The sequence below is a fragment of the Panthera tigris genome, chromosome A1 (assembly GCF_018350195.1).
Source record: "Panthera tigris isolate Pti1 chromosome A1, P.tigris_Pti1_mat1.1, whole genome shotgun sequence".
NCBI classification, from domain to species: Eukaryota; Metazoa; Chordata; class Mammalia; order Carnivora; family Felidae; genus Panthera; species Panthera tigris.
In genome coordinates this window covers 810,179-827,848 of record NC_056660.1, presented here as the reverse complement: position 1 = coordinate 827,848, position 17,670 = coordinate 810,179, and the positions used below count along the sequence as shown (strand labels likewise).

The following is a 17,670-nucleotide window of genomic DNA, read 5'->3' as shown; positions in this document are numbered from 1 at the left end:
TGACCCACCTAAGTGCCCTTCAGTCTCCGTAAATTTATTGAGATTGGTTTTGTGGCTAACATGTAGGTCTATCCTGTGGAATGTTGCTTGTCTACTTCAAAAGAATGTGTATATTGCTGGTTTGGGGTGGAATGTTCTATATATATTAAGTCCATATGGCCTAATGTTCAAAGACATTGTTTCCATACTGATTTTTCTGTCTGGCTGATCCATTGATGTAGGTGGCCTGTTAAAGTTCCCTACTATTATTACTGTTGATTTCTACTTTTATGTCTGTTAATGTTTGTTTTATATATTTAGGTGCATTTATGTTGGGTTTTGTTTTTTTTTTAATATTTATTTATTTTTGAGACAGAGAAAGAGCATGAACGGGGGAGGGTCAGAGAGAGGGAGACACAGAATCCAAAGCAGGCTCCAGGCTCTGAGCTGTCAGCACAGAGCCCAATGCGGGGCTCGAACTCACGGACTGTGAGATCATGACCTGAGCCGAAGTCGGACGCTCAGCTGACTGAGCCACCCAGGCGCCCCTGCATTTATGTTGGGTTTATAGATATTTACAATTGTTATATTCTCTTAGTGGCTTAATTGCTTTATCATTATGCATTGCCCTTCTTTGTCTCTTGTTATAGTATTTTTTTATTAAAAAAATTTTTTTAACATTTATTATTGAGAAACAGAGAGAGACAGAGCATGAGCATGGGAGGGGCAGAGAGAAGGGGAGACACAGAATTCGAAGCAGGCCTCAGGTTCCAGGTAGTCAGCACAGAGCCCAACACTGGGCTTGAACTCACAAACCGTGAGATCATGACCTGAGCTGAAGTCAACCGCCATACAGACTGAGCCACCCAGGAACCCCATTGTCATATTATTTTTTTAAAGTCTATTTTGTGTAAGTAGGGGTTCCCAGCTTTATTTTTTCATTTCTGCTTGCCTGGAATATCTTTTTCTATGTCTTTACTTTCAGTCTCTTATGTGTGTGCCTGAAGTAAATCTCTTTTAGGTAGCATACACGAGTGGTTTTTTTTTCTTTTTTCTTTTTCTTTTTTTTTTTTATTCATGTAATCACCCTATGTGTTTTCATTGGAGGATTTAGTACATTTATATTGAAAGTAATTACTGATAGTTGTTTTTTTGTTTTCTGGTTGTTTTTGTAGTTCTTCTCTATTCTTTTCTTGCTGTCTTAGTGATGTGATGACTTTTTTATTGTTATACTTGGATTCTCTTTATTTTTTGTGTTTCTATTATAGGTTTTTGATTTGTGGTTACCATGATGTTTGCAAATAGCACCCTTTAAAAAAATGTTTGTTGGGGCACCTGGGTGGCTCAGTCAGTTGAGCGTCTGATTTCGGCTCAGGTCATGATCTCGCGGTCTGTGAGTTTGAGCCCCGCGTTGGGCTCTGTGCTGACAGCTCAGAGCCTGGAGCCTGCTTCGGATTCTGTGTCTCCCTCTCTCTCTGCCCCTCCCCTGCTCATGTTCTGTCTCTCTCTCTCTCTCTCTCTGTCAAAAATTAATAAACATAAAAATTTTTTTTTAATGTTTATTTATTTATTTTTGAGAGATAGAGTGAGAATGTGTGAACAGCAGGGGGAGAGGGCAGAGGAGAGAGACGCTCAAGCAGGCCCTGCACTGACAGCACAGAGCCTGATGTGGGGCTCGAACACACGAACCATAAGGTCATGACTTGAGCCAAAAACAAGAGTCAAGATGCTTAACTGACTGAGCCACCAGGCGCCCCAACATCCTTTGTTTATAGCAATCTGTTTTGTTAATGGTCATTTAAGGTCAAACACATTCTAAAAGCACAATTTTACTTCCCTCACAACACATTTTCTGTATTTGACATCAAGTTTCACATCTTACAGTTTTGTGCATCCCTTAACTAATTATTGCAGATATAGTTGTTTTTACTACATTTGTCTCTTAGCCTTCATACTAGCTTTATAAAAGATTACTACATTCACTATGTGTTTGCTTTTACCAGTGAAATTTTTTCTTTCATAATTTTCTTACTTCTGGTGGTATGGCCTTTTCTTTTTGACTTAAAACAATCGTTTAATATTTCTTCTAAGACCAGTTTAGCAGTGATGAACTCCTTTAACTTGTATTTGTCTGGGAAACCCTTTATTTCTTCAATTCTGAATGATGATCTTGCTGGGTAAAATATTTTTGACTGTAGGGATTTTTTTTCTGTTTGGCATTTTGAATATATCATGTCACTCCCTTCTGGCCTGCAAATTTTCTGCTGAAAAATCAGCTGACAGTTTTATGGGTGATCCCTTCTATGTAACTAGTTGCTTTTCTCTTGCTGCTCTTAGGATTCTCTCTTTAATTTTTGTGACTTTAATTATTATGTATCTTGGCATGGATCTTTTGGTGTTCATTTTGTTTGGGGTCCTTGATGGCTTCTGAATCTGGATGTCTGTTTCCTTCTCCAAGTTAGGGAAGTTTTCAGCTATTATTTCTTCAAATAAGTTTTCTGTCTCTTTCTCTCTCTTCTCTTTCTTGGACCCCTGTAATGCAAATGTTAGTATCCTTGATGTTGTCATAGAAGTCCCTTAACCTACCCTAATTTAAGAAATTCCTTTTTCTTTTTGTTGTTCCACTTGAATGATTTCCACTACCCTGTCTTTAGATTACTAATTCATTCTTCTGTATCCTCTAATCTACTATTGACTCCTCTAGTGTATTTTTAATTTAACTTATTGTATTCTTCAGCTCTGATTAGTTTGTTTTATGTTTTCTATGTCTTTGCTAAAGTTCTCACTGAGTTCATCCATTCTTCTCCCAAGTTCGGTAAGCATCTTTATCCCCATTACTTTGAACTCTTTATCAGGTAGATTGCTTATCTCTCTCTCTCTTTTTTTTTTTTTTTTTTTTTTTTCTTTTTCTGAGGTTTTGTCTTGTTCTTCTGTTTGGAACATATTTCTCTGTCTCCTTGTTTTATCTGACTCTCTGTGTTTGTCTTTATGTATTAGGTAGGTCAGCTACATCTTGTGGTCTTAAAGGTAGTGGCCTTATGTAGAAGGTACAATTTCTCTCTGGTTACAAGAACCAGGTACTCCAGTGGTGTTCCCTGTATGGGCTGCATGTGCCTTACTGTTGTGATTGATTGGGTCATGACTACTGCAGGTGTACTGGTGGGCTGTGAGACCTGGCCATGAGTGGTGTGGGTGTGCTGGTGGCTGGGTTAGCCTACACCGAGTGTCTCACTTCCAATACATGGCTGCAGGTGTTGTGGACATGCTGGTAGGTGGGATTTTCCCCCACCCCCGCCCCTGACTGTTGAGGGTGTGCTGTTGGGCTGAGGTGGCCCTCGTTCATTGGGTCAGGAGTTACTTGGAGGGGTAATGTTCCCTGATGAGGCTGCCTGCTGGGTATTGAAGGGCAAAAACTCCTTTTGGAGGCGTGAGTAGTGCTAGCAACTTAGATGTAGATGGTCAGAACTGGTGCTTATCAGCATTAGGGCAACTAGGCTGAAAGAGGGCAAAAACATGACACTCATCAGTCCTTCCATGCCCAGAGAAAGTTTCTATAGATCCCTGCCCCTCTGGCACATGCTCTAAATCAGTCAATAAATTTTCACTTTTGGCCCAGGCTCTTTTCACACCGGTACCTCTTTGTTGGGCCTTGAAGTGAGTGAAATTGTGTGCAAGGCCTTTAAGAGTACTGTTTTGTTTCCGCTAGCCCTCTGGCTCTCCTGGAGGTAAGCCCCACTCATTTTCATAGACAGACGTTATGGGAGCTAATCTACCTGGCTCAGATCCCCCAGGGCAGGGGTTGCCCAATGTGAAGTTTGAATTCTTACTCCTTAGGGAATACCTCTTTGCAGGTGACATACCTCTTGCTTATGGGTTGCCATGCTAGGGGTTTGGTTCCTGATTAGACAGTGTCTTTGCCCATCCTCCCTGTGGCTTTTTGTTTATATCTTCAGCTGTGGAAAAACTGTTCTGCTAGTCTTCAGGTCATTCTCAGAAAGAGTTTCTCTTTGTGTACTCACAACCATGGTGGATTCATGGGAGGAGGTAACCTCAGGATCTTACTACTCTGCCATCTTTCCCATTTTTCCTTGGCATTCCATAATTGTAAAAGGGTCAATTTTCCTAGAAGACATAATAATCTTTAACTTTTAATGTGCCTAACAACAGAGTATCAAAATTCATGATGGATACAGTTGCATGGAGAAATAGATGAATCCACAATGACAGTTGGAAATTTCAACACCTTTATCAGAAATGGACAGATCCAGCAGGCAGAAAATCAGTAAGGACACAGTTGAACTCTACCATCTTTCAACTGGATATAATTGACATCAATAGACTACTTCACCAGACAGTAGCAGAATACACATTCTTCTGAAGATCACATGGTGATCACATGGTGAATGCACCACAAATGATCACATTCTCAGTCATAAAAAATACCTTAACAAATTTAAAAGAATAAAAATTATATATGTTCTCTCAGATCACAGTGGAATTAACATAGAAATCAATAACAGGAAGATAACTGGAAAATCCTACAATACATGGAGATTGAATAACACATGAGTGAAAGAAGAAATCTCAAGAGAAATTTAAAAATATTTTGAAAGGGAATGAAAATGCAACTTATCGAAATTTCTAGGATGCAGCAAAAACTTCTTAGAGAAAAATTTATAGCCTTGAATGCAAAAATTAAAAAATAAAGTCTAATCTATAATCTAGGTTTCCATGTTAGAAAACTGGAAAGAGAAAAGCAAATTAAATCCAAAGTAAGCAGAAGAGGGACACCTGGGTGGCTCAGTCAGTTGAGCGTCTGACTTCGGCTCAGGTCATGAGGTCACAGCTTGTGAATTCGAGCCCAGTGTTGGGCTCTGTGCTGACAGCTCGGAGCCTGGAGCCAGTTTCAGATTCTGTGTCTCCCTCTCTCTTTGCCCCTCCCCCACTCACATTCCTCCCCAACTCCCCGGCAAAAGAAACATTAAAAAAATCAAAGTAAGCAGAAGAAAAGAAATAAGAACTACAGTAGAAATCAATTAAAATGAAAAGTAGATATTTTAAAAAATATTTTTTAATGTTTATTTATTTTTGAGAGAGAGAGAGGAAAACACAGAATCTGAAGTAGGCTCCAGACTGAGCTGTCAGCACAAAGCCCAAAGTGGGGCTTGAACCCATGGACTGTGAGATCATGACCTGAGCCAAAGTCAGACACTCAACCGACTGAGCCACCTTAAATTGAAAAGAAGATATTATAGGAAATCAATAAAACCAAAAGTTAGTTCATTGAAAAGCTCAGTGAAATCAATAAGCCTCTAGCCAGGCTAACTAGGAAGAAAGAGAAAGGACACAAATTACTAATACCAGAAATGAAGGAGGGGACATCATTACAGATCCCATGGATATTAAAAAGATAATGAAGATATACCATTAACCCTTCTATGCCCACATATTCGATAGCCTAGGTTTTTTTTAAAACTCATTTATTTTGAGAGAGACAAAGACAGTGCAAGTAAGGCAGGGGCAGAGAGAGAGAGAGAAAATCCCAAGCAGGCTCTGCACTGTCAGCCCAGAGCCCAACATGGGCTTCGAACTTATAAAACCATGAGATCATGACCTGAGCCAAGACCAAGAGTCAAAGAGTTGGATGCTTAACTGAATGAGCCACCCAGGTGCCCCTAGGTGGTTTTTTTTTAGATTTTTTTTTTTTTTTTTTTTTTGAGAGAGCAGGGGAGGGGCAGAGGTGGGGGGGACAGAAGATCTGAAGCAGGCTCTGCTCTGCAGCAGTGAGCCTGATGCAGAGCTGGAACTCACAAATCGCAAGATCATGACCTGAGCTGAAGTGGGATGCTCAACCAACTGAGCCACACAGACCCCGATAGCCTAGATAAAATGAACTAATTCCTGCAAAGGAACAGCCTGCCAAAAATCACACAAAAACTAATAGGCGATCTGAATAGGCCTGTATTTTTTTTTTTTTTTTTTTTTTTTTTTTGAGTGAGAGAGAAAGAGCATGAGCAAGGGAAGGGCAAAGGGAGAGGGAGCGAGAGAATCTTAAGCATGCTCCATGCTAAACACGGAGCCCAATGTGGGGCTCAATCCCATGACCTTGGGATCATGACCTGAGCTGAAATCAAGAGTTGGAGACTCCACTGACTGACCTACCCAAGCTAGTATAATTAATAATCTTCCAAAAAATAAAGCACTAGTCCCAGTTGGGTTCACTGGTGAAGTCTACTAAACAGGTAAGAAAGAAATTATACCAATTCTCTATAATCTCTTTCAGAGAGTAGAAGCAGAAGGAATTCTTCCTAACTCATTCTATGAGGCTCACATTACCTTAATACCAAACTAGACAAACACATTGCAAGGAAAAAAAAACAAAAACACTACAAACCAATATCTCACAGGAACATAGATAAAAACATCCTCGACAAAATATTATCAAATTGAACCCAACGATGTGTAAAGAGAACGGTACATCAGAAGCAAGTGGGTTTATCTCAGGTATGCAAGCCTGGTTCAACATTCAAAAATCAATTAATGTAATTCATCACATCAACAGGCTTAAGAATAAAATCACATGGTCTTATTAATAGATGCAGAAAAGGTATTTGACAAAGTCCAACATTCATTTTTTAAAAAAATTCTCAGTAAACTAGCAATAGATGGTAACCTCCTCAACTTGGTGAAGAATATCTACAAGAAACCTATAGCTAGCGTCATGCTTTATGGTAAGAAACCCAAGTGTTTCCTGCTGAGATGAGGAACAAATAAAGGATATCCTCTCTCTCCACTGCCATTCAACTTTGTTCTAGAAGTCCTAGATATGCAGTAAGACAGAAAAAGGAGAAACAAGGCATAGAGATTGGGAAAGAAGAAAACTGTCTTTGTTTGCAGATGACATGAGTATAGCAAGGTTGCAGGACACAAAAATGATTTTAAAAGTCAATTACTTTTTTTAATATACCAGCGATGACCAAGTGGAATTTGAAATTAAAAATACAATATCATTTACGGCAGTGCCTGAAAACATGGAATACTTAGATATAACAAATTACAAGATCTATATGAAGAAAACCACAAATCTCTGATAAGTGAAATCAAAGAAAAGCTAAATAAATGGAGAATTATTTCATGTTCATGGATAGTAAGACTTAATATTGTCAAGATGTCAGTTCTTCCCAATTTGTTCCACAGATTCAAAGCAATCCCAATCAAAATGCCAACACATTTTATTTTTGATATAGACAAACGGATTCTTAAGTATACATGGAGAAGCAAAAGACCCAGAATAGGCAACACTATATTGAAGGAAAAGAATAAAGTTGGAGAACTAATGCTACCCAATTTCAAGACTTACTATAAAGTTACATTAATCAAAAAAATACTGTACTGGAGAAAGAATAGACAAATCAATGAAACAATAGAGAGCCCAGAAATAGACCATCATAAAAACAATTCAACTGGTCTTGGGCAAAGGACAAAGGTAACACATACTATGGAACAAAGATTGTCTTTTCAAAAAATGGTGCTGAACAACTGGACATCCACATATTTCTACAAAGGAGAGAATCTACACACAAAAACCTTACACTCACTCTTCACAGAAATTAACTCAAAATGGATCACAGACCTAAATTAAAACACAAAATTATAAAAACCGTGGAAGAAAAATGGAAGAACATTAAAAAAAATGTTTAATGTTTATTTTTGAGAGAGAGAGCAGGGGAGGAGCAGAGATGAGAGGGAGACAGAATTTGAAGCAGGCTCTAGGCTCTGAGCTGTCAGCACAGAGCCTGATGCAGGGCTCAAACTCAGGAGCCATGAGATCATGACCTAAGCCGAGGTCTGACACTTAACTGAGCCACCCATGTGCCCCTGAAGAAAATTTAAATGGCTTTTAGTTTGGTGATGACTTTTTAGATACAACACCAAACCAAAGGCATAATTTATGAAAGAAAGAAGAATTTATGATTAAATTCATTAAAATTAAAAATTATGGGGCACCTGGGTGGCTCAGTCGGTTAAGCATCCGACTCTTGGTTTCAGCTCAGATCATGATCTCATGGTTCGTGAGTTCGAGCCCCACATCGGGTTTCACACTGACAGTGTGGAGCCTGCTTGGGATTCTCTCTCCCCATCTCTCTATGCCCCTCTCCTGCTCACTCTCTCTGTCTCTCTAAAATAAATAAATAAACCTAAAAAAAAATTTTTTTTAAATTTCTACTCTGCAAAAGACGCTGTCATGAGAATAAAAAGACAAACCATAGGTTGCCAGAAAATATTTGCCAAAGACATCTGATAAAGGACTGTTATCCAATGTATACAGATAACTTTTAAAACTCAACAATAAGGAAACAACCTGATTGAGAAATGAGCCCATGGCTTTAACAGACACCTCAGAAAAGATCTGTTGATGGCCAGTGAGCAGACAAAAAGATGCTGCATGGGCACTTGGGTGGCCCAGTCAGGCATCTGACTCTTGATTTTGGCTCAGGTCATGGTCTTACAGTTTGTGGGTTTGAGCCCCAATTCAGGCTCTGCGCTTACAGTGAGGAGCCTGCTTGGGATTCTCTCCCCCTCTCTCACTCACACTCTTTTTCTCTCTCAAAAATAAATAAATAAACTTAAAAAAGAAAAGATGCTCCATATGGATATTATCCGGGAAATGCAAACTAAAACAAGAGGGAGATACCACTACACCCTGAGCAGAATTGTCAGAATCTAGAACACTGACATCACCAATGCTAGTAAAGATGTGGAGAAACAGGATCACTCATTCACTGCTGGTGGAAATGCAAAGTATAGCCACTTCGGAAGACAGTTTGGCAGTTTCTCAAACATTAAACATACTGTTAACATGATCCAGCTATCTCACTGCTAGGTATTTACCCAAAAATGTTGAAAACTTATATCCATACAAAAACCTGCACACATATCTATGGCAGCTTCATTCATAATCGCCAAACTTGGTAACAACCAAGATGTCCTTTAGTAAGTGAATGGATAAATCAACTGTGGTATATTGGAATGGATAATGGAATATCAGATAATGGAATATTATTCCATACTACAAAGAAATGAGCTATTTAGCCATGAAAATACATAGAGGAACCCTGAATGCATATTACTAAGCGAAAGAAGGCAGTCTACAAAGGCTACACACTGTATGATTCCAACTATATGACTTCTAGAAAAGACAAAACTATAGAGACAATAAAAAGATCAGTGGTTGCCAGAGGTTGGATGGGGAGAGGGATGTAGGTGGAGCACAGAGTTTTACTTTTTACTTTTTTTTTTTTTTTTTTAAGAGAGCAGGGAAGGGGCAGAGGGAGCGGGAGGGAGAGAATCTCAAGTAGGCTCCACACCCAGCGCTGAGCCCAATGTCAGGGTTAGATCTCATGACTGTGAGATCACGACCTGAGCTGAAATCAAGGGTCATATGCTTGACTGACTAAGCTACCCAGGTGCCCCCACAGAGGAGTGTTAGGGCATTGAAAGTACTCTGTACAATACTATAATGGTGGATACATGTCATCATAAATTTTTCCAGACCCGCAGAATGTACACCACCATGTGAGCCCCATTGGACTCTGTGTGATCACGATGTGTCAATGGAGGTTCACCAACTGTAACAGAGGTGCTGTTATTGTCCGTTAGGCTGATAATGGAGAAGACTGTGCATATGTAGGAGCTAGGAATATATGGGAAATCTCTGTACCTTCCTCTTAATTTTGCTGTGAATCTAAAACTTCTCTAAAAAATAAAGTCTAAAAAAATGACAATAATATCTACCTTCAAAGATCGTTATGAAAATTAGTCAGTTAATAAGTGCAAAGCAATTAGAATAATGCCTGGCAGATTTTGCCTGGCATCTAGTTGGTAGAAGCCAGTGATGCTGCTGCACATCAAATAATTATTTGGTCCAAAATGTAAATAGTGTTCAGGTTTAAAAAACCTGCTTTAATGCTTCTGAGGTACCTTGATGTGGATGGTCTGACTAGGGAATGAGGGTAGCTAAAGAAGAGAAAAGGACTCAGACCTGTGTTCTTCAACAATTGAAATGAAGATTCCTAAGAAAGACATAATGACTGAGGAGTGGCCAGTGAAGTATAAGAGAGAAAGAATACCAGAAGAATATGATTGTACAGAAGACAGAATTGTGTTTCAAGAAGGTAGAAGAAAAGTGGCCAATAATAATAACATTTATGGGGTCAGAATATTTTCCAAAGATTAGACCATAATTCATTTACTATGCACAATAACTGTCAAGTAGATATTTCCCATGGTGGAACTCGGGCACGGATCTACAATGTCAAATGCTGCTGAAAAGTCTGAGATTTAACTATTGCATCTGATAAAGTAGAGGCTGTTGCCCATTGTGTCAAGAGAGGTTTCAGAGGAATGGAATGTGGGGATAGACATCCAATTAATGTGGTTTAAGGAAAAATAAAATGATGAGCAAATGGAGACAGAAAATACAAACAGTTCTTGGGTTTCCTTTCTTCCTTCCTCCCTTCCTTCTTTCCTTCCTTCCTTCCTTCCTCCCTTCTTTCCTTCCTTCCTTCCTTCCTTCCTTCCTTCCTTCCTTCCTTCCTTCCTTCTTTCCTTCCTTCCTTCCTAGTAAAGAAACAGCTAGAGAACAACATGGGTCTAAGAAGGATTTTTTTATTACTTATTTTTTAAACATTTATTTTTTTTAAAGTTTATTTATTTTGAGAGAGAGAGAGAGAGAGAGAGAGAGAGAGAGAGAGAGAGAGAGAGAGAGTATGAGCCGGGAGAGGGGCAGAAAGAGAGAATCCAGCATGGAGCCTTACACAGGGCTCAATCCCAGGAACTGTGAGCTCATGACTGGAGCCTAAATCAAGAGTCAGACGCTTAACTGGCCGAGCCACTCAGACGCCCCTTTCCTTTTTTATTTTTAAGGTGATAGTTATTTCAACAGTTGTTTTGTTTTGCAAATGGAAATAGTTCAATACAGATCAAGTGACTGACTAGATAACTGCAGAAGCAAAGTGCTTGGAAAGAAGATGCTATCCAGTGGGTTGGCCTTAAGAGGGGATCATTGGCAATTCATTCTTGTAATAGGAGGGATGGGTAGGGAGGGTAGAGGTAGGGAGGAGTGTTGGTTTGAGGAGAGAGAAAATAGTCTGAAATTGTTAGGTGAGAGAAATAACTAGGGGCTGAGGTCTTACCTGACATTTGTGGTTGTAAATTTAGAGTGGTGAGAAAGCTATTACAGGGAGAGGGGAGAGTGAAGAAGAGGGAGAGTGGGAGAGGGAGCATAAACTCATGCTTATGTGGTCACGAGCTTTTTGGAGCTAGGTTTTTTGTTAAAGGAGAGGGAAAATGTTCTCCAACTTGCAAGGGGTCATGGAAAATGTATCCCATCCTCAAGTCTGGTGACCCATAAATAGAGGAAAAAAACCCATCCCCTTCTAGGGAGCCTTCTTGGCTGTTAGGGAAACAGTCCTCAGAGGAAAACCATGTTCCAGTTAAAGCAGGAAGATGAAGATATTCAGAGAAAAAATGAAAGATTGAGGATTTTGCTGATGACTTGGAGTGAGATTCCAAGCACTCAACAGAAGGCTTTGGTGCAACTGAGAGGGCTGCGGGGAATTGGGTTAGACTCAGGAATTTACAGAGCTATACGGGGATTAGAGTGTGGATGATTAGAATTTGGGTGGCAACTAAGGTAAATAGAGATTAGTCTTGATGGTATTTTATTTTTATTTCTTTGGATAGTTTGAAATTTTTTGTTTAAAGTATAATTTATATACAGTAATGCTGAGCCTTTTAGTGCACAGTTTACCAGGTTTTGGTAAATACAGTTGTGTAGCCACCACCTCAATAGTTTCAACATTCCAAAAATTTCCCTGTGTCTCTGTGCAGTTAACCCCTCACCCCTCCACACTCTTGGCAACCACTGATATATATTCTATAGTTCATTCCTTGTATTGGTGAGTATATTCTATTAGGCGAGTGTACCATTGTTTACCTATCACTAGTTGGACATTTGGATTGTTTCCAGTTTTTACTAATTACAAATAAAGCCCCTATAAACACTTGCCTACAGTTTTTTTGTGTGAATGCAAATTTTCACTTCATTTGGATGATTAGGAGTAGGATTGCTTTTCTAAAGTAAGCATATGTTTTTTTTTCTTTTTTTTTTAATGTTTATTTTTGAGAGAGAGAGAGAGAGAGAGAGCACGCGCGAGCACGCACACAAGCGGGGGAGGGTCAGAGAGCGATAGGGAGAGAGAGAATCCGAAGCAGGCTCCAGGCTCTGAGCTGTCAACGCAGAGATGGATGTGGGGCTCCAACCCATGAACCTTGAGATCATGACCTGAACCCAAGTTGGAGGTTTAACCAACTGGGCCACCCAGGTGTCTTTTTTCTTGTTTTTTCTTGTTTTTTGTTTGTTTGCTGTTGTTTTTAAGATTTTGTTTATTTGAGAGAGAGAGTGAAGGGAAGGGATGGGGGGGGAGACAGAGAGAGAGAAAGAGGGGGAGAGAGAGAGAGAGAGAGAGAGAGAGAAAGAGAGAGAGAGAGAGAGAGAGAGAGAGAGAGAGAGAGAGAGAGAGAGAGAGAGAGAATCTTAAGCCGGCTCCATGCCTGCTAGAACTCACCACCCTGCTATCATGGAGATCATGACCTGGGCTGAAATCACCGCTTCAGGGACTGGGCCAACCAGGCAACCCTAAAGGAAGTATATGTTTAGTTTCATGAGAAACTACTGAAATGTTTTTCAGAGTGTGAATTCATTTCTTTTTAACACTCACTGAACAGTACCTGCCCGTGTGCCAGGAGAGGTACTGGGCAGAATCGAGTAGTTTGGCACACGCTGTATGGCTCACAAATCTTAAAATATTTGCAGTCTGGTCCCTTATAGAAAATGTTGACCCTTCTCACAGAATGGGGTCCGTAAGGGTTCGGAATTTCATAAGCAATTTCATGGAGTCCTTCTCTGAGGTGAATAATCAATACACAATTATTTTATAGTCTCAGTAAATATAATAAAAAGCTTGCTGTCGAAACGGGCTGAAAGAAATGTGTTTTTACGTGTTTCAATTAGTGGGAAACATCTTATTCAAGGCTATGCATACAATCCGCAAACTTTCATTTTTTTCATAGTCACTGAAAATTGAGCAGGATATTTAAAATATGGATGTTCCCCAATCACCGCGTTTTCACACGCTGCTGCACACACCGCACAGATTTCCACCCGACGCAGTCCGACACTCGGCTAACTAACTTAGGTCAGGAAACCGCGTTTCTGCCAGCCTGGGAGGTGGCTTGAACCCGCAGCTCTGGTAACGTCGCGCTCCGGCGCATGCCAGCTACCGGGCCGGTTAGCGCCGATACTGCGCAGGCGCGTCAGCTCCGGCGCCGGCCTTTGCGGTGGGGCGGGACTTGCGGCCGGCGTCTCTTCTTGTAACTGCGGCTTGTGGCAGCGCCATTTTGAACGTGCAGCCGCCCCGGGCGTGAGTCCTTCGGGGCAGGGCAGCCGGCGCGGCGACCCGGGTGTCTTCTCTGACTTTGTCCTTCCCTATTCCGTTTCTGTAGGTATATGTAGTGATACAGCTCTAGATCTAGAATTCTGTCCGGCATAAGTGAACTCACTAAGATGATGTTAAGAGGAAACCTGAAGCAAGTACGCATTGAGAAAAACCCGGCCCGCCTTCGCGCTCTGGAGTCTGCGGCAGGCGAGAGCGAGCCGACGGCCGCCATGGCGCTCGCGCTGGCTGGGGAGCCGGCGCCACCGGCCCCGGTGCCCCCGGAGGACCACCCCGACGAGGAGATGGGCTTCACCATCGACATCAAGAGCTTCCTCAAGCCGGGCGAGAAAACGTACACGCAGCGCTGCCGCCTCTTCGTGGGGAACTTGCCCACAGACATCACGGAGGAGGACTTCAAGCGGCTCTTCGAGCGCTACGGCGAGCCCAGCGAGGTCTTCATCAATCGGGACCGTGGCTTCGGCTTCATCCGTTTGGTGAGTGTCGGGCCCCGGCCGCCGCGTTGTCGGGGGAAGGGGGCGTGAAGGGAGCGGGGCGCCGCGGGCAGCCTCCACGCCGGACGCCTCGGCGAAAGCCCTGGGCGCCGCCGCGGCCCTTCCTGTGGCCCGTGAACGTCGCGGCGCCCGTCGTCCCGGCCTCCCCCCGGCGCGGCGTTGCGGGCCCGGGCTCCCCGGCCCTCCGCGGTGGCCGTCGCCCACGTTTTCGGCTGTGCGCGCGCGCGACGGCCTCCGCCGGCCCGCGCCCCGGGGGCCGCGGCTCCCCCGCCTAGGGGTTCCCGCCGCCCGCTTCCCGCCGGCGGCAGGGGAGGGGGCCGCCGTGTTTTGGGGTGAGACTTCTGCCGGCGAAACTGTGTCGTGAGGGCCTTAGATAGGAATTTGGAAGGGAAGCTCCGGTCTCACCAGAAATTTCGCGGGGCTTGGAAGAGCAGCCAGCGGCCTCGCTTCTTAAAAAAAAAACGTTTTCCCAACGATCTCCCGGCTTTCAGCCAGACTCGGAAGCGTTTAAAGGTAAACCGTATCGTTTCTCAGCCCGCTTAGCGCAGCACACCTTAAACCGCCTAGTTCTGAAACGCTGCAGTATCTGGATGGTGTTGGGTTATTGGATAGCTACTGTAATACGCTTCCTCTCCCAAACATTCTGGAAGTTTCTGCGTTGTTTGGGGGGGGGGGGATGAATTATACATATAAAATCATATATAAACGTATTTTATATTTTATGGGCATGTTTTGTTGCTGGAAGAGTACACATTTTGCCTTTTTTTTAGTCCAGATCTTAAAAAGTTTTCCAGTATCATGCAAAAATTGTGCCTCCCTTACATCGAACAAAAAAATTCATCAAACAGCGAGGGTATACTCTTCTTAACAGGGCAAATATCTATTCAGTTTTCCTGAGTGCTTTGTGGTGAATCAGTGTCACGTACACAGCTTCATTGTAATTCATATTTAGATGCTAGATGTTTTCCCCAAGAAAATAACTTCGTTGGAGACATTTTTACACAAGTACTTTTTCTGCATGTGTTGCCTTTCTAGTTTGACCCTCAAATTTTATATGCTTTGCAGTTTGTGGAAGCTTCTTTTTGGAACTTTAACTTTCAAAATTGCGTTCTCTTCATGATTGACCCAGGCAAAATTTTAATATGTAGACAGAATTGATTGTAATTTTGTGACATTGTATTTTTTTTAGGGAGAACATTTGAACATCTAAAATCTTAAATGGCTTCAAGAGAAGGGTAAATCTTCATGGAATATTAATGAGACCTGAAAATGTCCTTGAAATTCAAGTTAAATAATCAGTGCGTTTTAAACATAAAATTATAAATCATTACCTTTAGGACAGTAGGGAAACAGCCTGTCATTTGGTAAAGTTATTTTTAATATAAATCCAAAAGTTATTTTAAAAGAAGTGAGTTTAGGCAACTTTTAGTAAACTTTCCAAAAGGATGTTATTTAACATTTTCATAGTCTTTAGCTTCTGGCACCTTGTTGGTCTGTTCTAAAGTTTACATTCGGGAGGAAGAATGGGAGGACTCCATTTCCCTTTGTTTTGGGAGCCTTGCACTTAAAAATAAGTCAATAGTAAATATCTTAACATGGAAAAATCTTTTTCCTTCCTGTCTTTAAAGCTACTAAGAATCCTTTCTCCTTTAGTGTATTATTAGCCCTGCCAATAGAACTTTCTGTAGTGATGGAAAATGCTATGTATATGTGCTGTCCGGTGTAGTAGCTACTAGCCATATGTGACTCTTGAGCACTTGAAATGTAGCACTTGTGCCTGAGGATTTGAACTTTAAATTTTACTTACTTTTAAATTTAAATAGCCACCTGTGGTTGGTGGCTACTGTGTTGGACAGCACAACTCATTGCTATTAGTTTCTTTTTTTTTTTTATTTTTAATGTTGATTTATTTTTGAGACTGAGAGAGACAGAGCATGAATGGGGGAGGGGCAGAGAGAGAGGGAGACACAGAATCGGAAGCAGGCTCCAAGCTCTGAGCTGTCAGCCCAGAGCCCAACGCGGGGCTCGAACTCACGGACCGCGAGATCGTGACCTGAGCCGAAGTTGGACGCTCAACCGACTGAGCCACCCAGGAGCCCCTAGTTTCTTTTTTAAAAAAAGTCTTAATGGGATTATGAAATGGGGAGGTGAGAGGGGCTGCTGTTGTCTGCTCCTTTGGGATATGCTCCTCTAAACCTGTCATGTTATTTTTTGGTGTAGGAATGTTAAAAATTTGCCAGTAGGAAATTAGAATTTAGCTTAAAAGATTTGACTTTATGGATAACTTTACTGTTTAATCTGAGCTCTATGATAAACAGGTACATTTAAAAGCTTTAAATATTTCTGAGTTATGTATCTTTCTGCTTAGGAAAACAACATAGTGTATACCTGATCTGAACGTAAGTAATGATATAGTGGCTGTTGTGTGTAGTGGTGGTGTAGTGGCTCTAAATAGTGGCGTAATTTTATCTGATCTATATTTTTAGATTATATTTTGATTTAAAAAACAATTAAAAAATTTTAATGTTTATTTTTGAGAGAGAGAGAATGGGGGAGGGGCAAAGAGAGAGGGAGACACAGAATCCAAAGCAGGCTCCAGGCTCTGAGCTGTCAGCACAGAGCCCGATGCGGGGCTTGAATCCACAAACTGTAAGATCATGACCTGAGCTGGAGTCGAACATTTAACCAACTGAGTCACCCAGGTACCCCAAAACAATTTTTTTAATGTTTATTTTTTGAGAGAGAGAGAGACAGAGCCCGAGAGGGGGAGGGGCAGAGAGAGAGGGAGGACACAGAATCCGAAGCAGGCTCCAGGCTCTGAGCCATCAGCACAGAGCCCCATGTGGGGCTGGAACTCAAGAACCTAGAGATCATGACCTGAGCTGAAATTGGAGGCTTAACTGACTGAGCCACCCAGATGCCCCTGGAAATACTAAATGCAAATAAATTTTCTTAACACTGTTAGTTGTCGTTTTCCAGCTAATTGGTAAGGTGAGACAACATTTTTGAGCTGTTACAGGGTCAGCATTGCTAATATGTAATGGTTGGGAAAAAGAATTTAAGTGGCATTTCCTCATAAGATCATAAAGCCGTATTATGATGTGAGCCTGTGGTACTTTAGGGTTGAAATAGACTGTTTATTTTGGATACATTTTGTGGAATTTTAGACCTAAAAGCTTCTTTTTAGGTTTTGGCTTGTTACTGACAATTTAGATTGGATAAATTAACTGAAAAGTTGTAGTGCATTTTTTTTTTAAAAAGATTATTTATATATGTATATATGTAAGTAATCTCTATACTCAGAGTGGGGCTTGAACTTACGAACTCCAGAGCCGCCCACTACTCAGACTGAGCCAGCCAGGTGCCCCTGTGGTGCATTTTACAGCTAGTTTAATGTTGTTACAACTGGTATTAGTTTGATCTGAACTCAGTTTCTGCTTTTATCTTTTTCTTCCCTCTACTTTTAACTTTAGTAAACCAGACTTCTGGAGTGGTGATTTATAGACGTGTGTTCCCTGTCCAACAGATTCAGGTATCCTCCCAGTGTAAGCAGAAGGCCACTTACATTCCCTACTATTCATGCTAGCAATGCTGACTACCCCATCTAAAAATTGCCTCACCTCATCAGTTAACTGGGTATTTGTTGGAAATGCAAATTCTCAGGCCCACCCAGGATCTAC

General features: G+C 41.4%; 1 protein-coding gene across 1 annotated transcript in view; it reads left to right on the top strand.

The window, feature by feature from the left end:
* The first annotated feature begins 13,418 nt into the window (after nucleotides 1-13,418).
* Nucleotides 13,419-17,670, top strand: part of PSPC1 (paraspeckle component 1) — a 73,080-nt gene continuing 68,828 nt past the window's right edge. Inside the window, exon 1 of the mRNA XM_042997352.1 lies at nucleotides 13,419-13,972. Coding sequence (XP_042853286.1) covers nucleotides 13,607-13,972 — 366 coding nt within the window. The 5' untranslated portion in view covers nucleotides 13,419-13,606. The remainder of the gene's footprint in view (nucleotides 13,973-17,670) is intronic.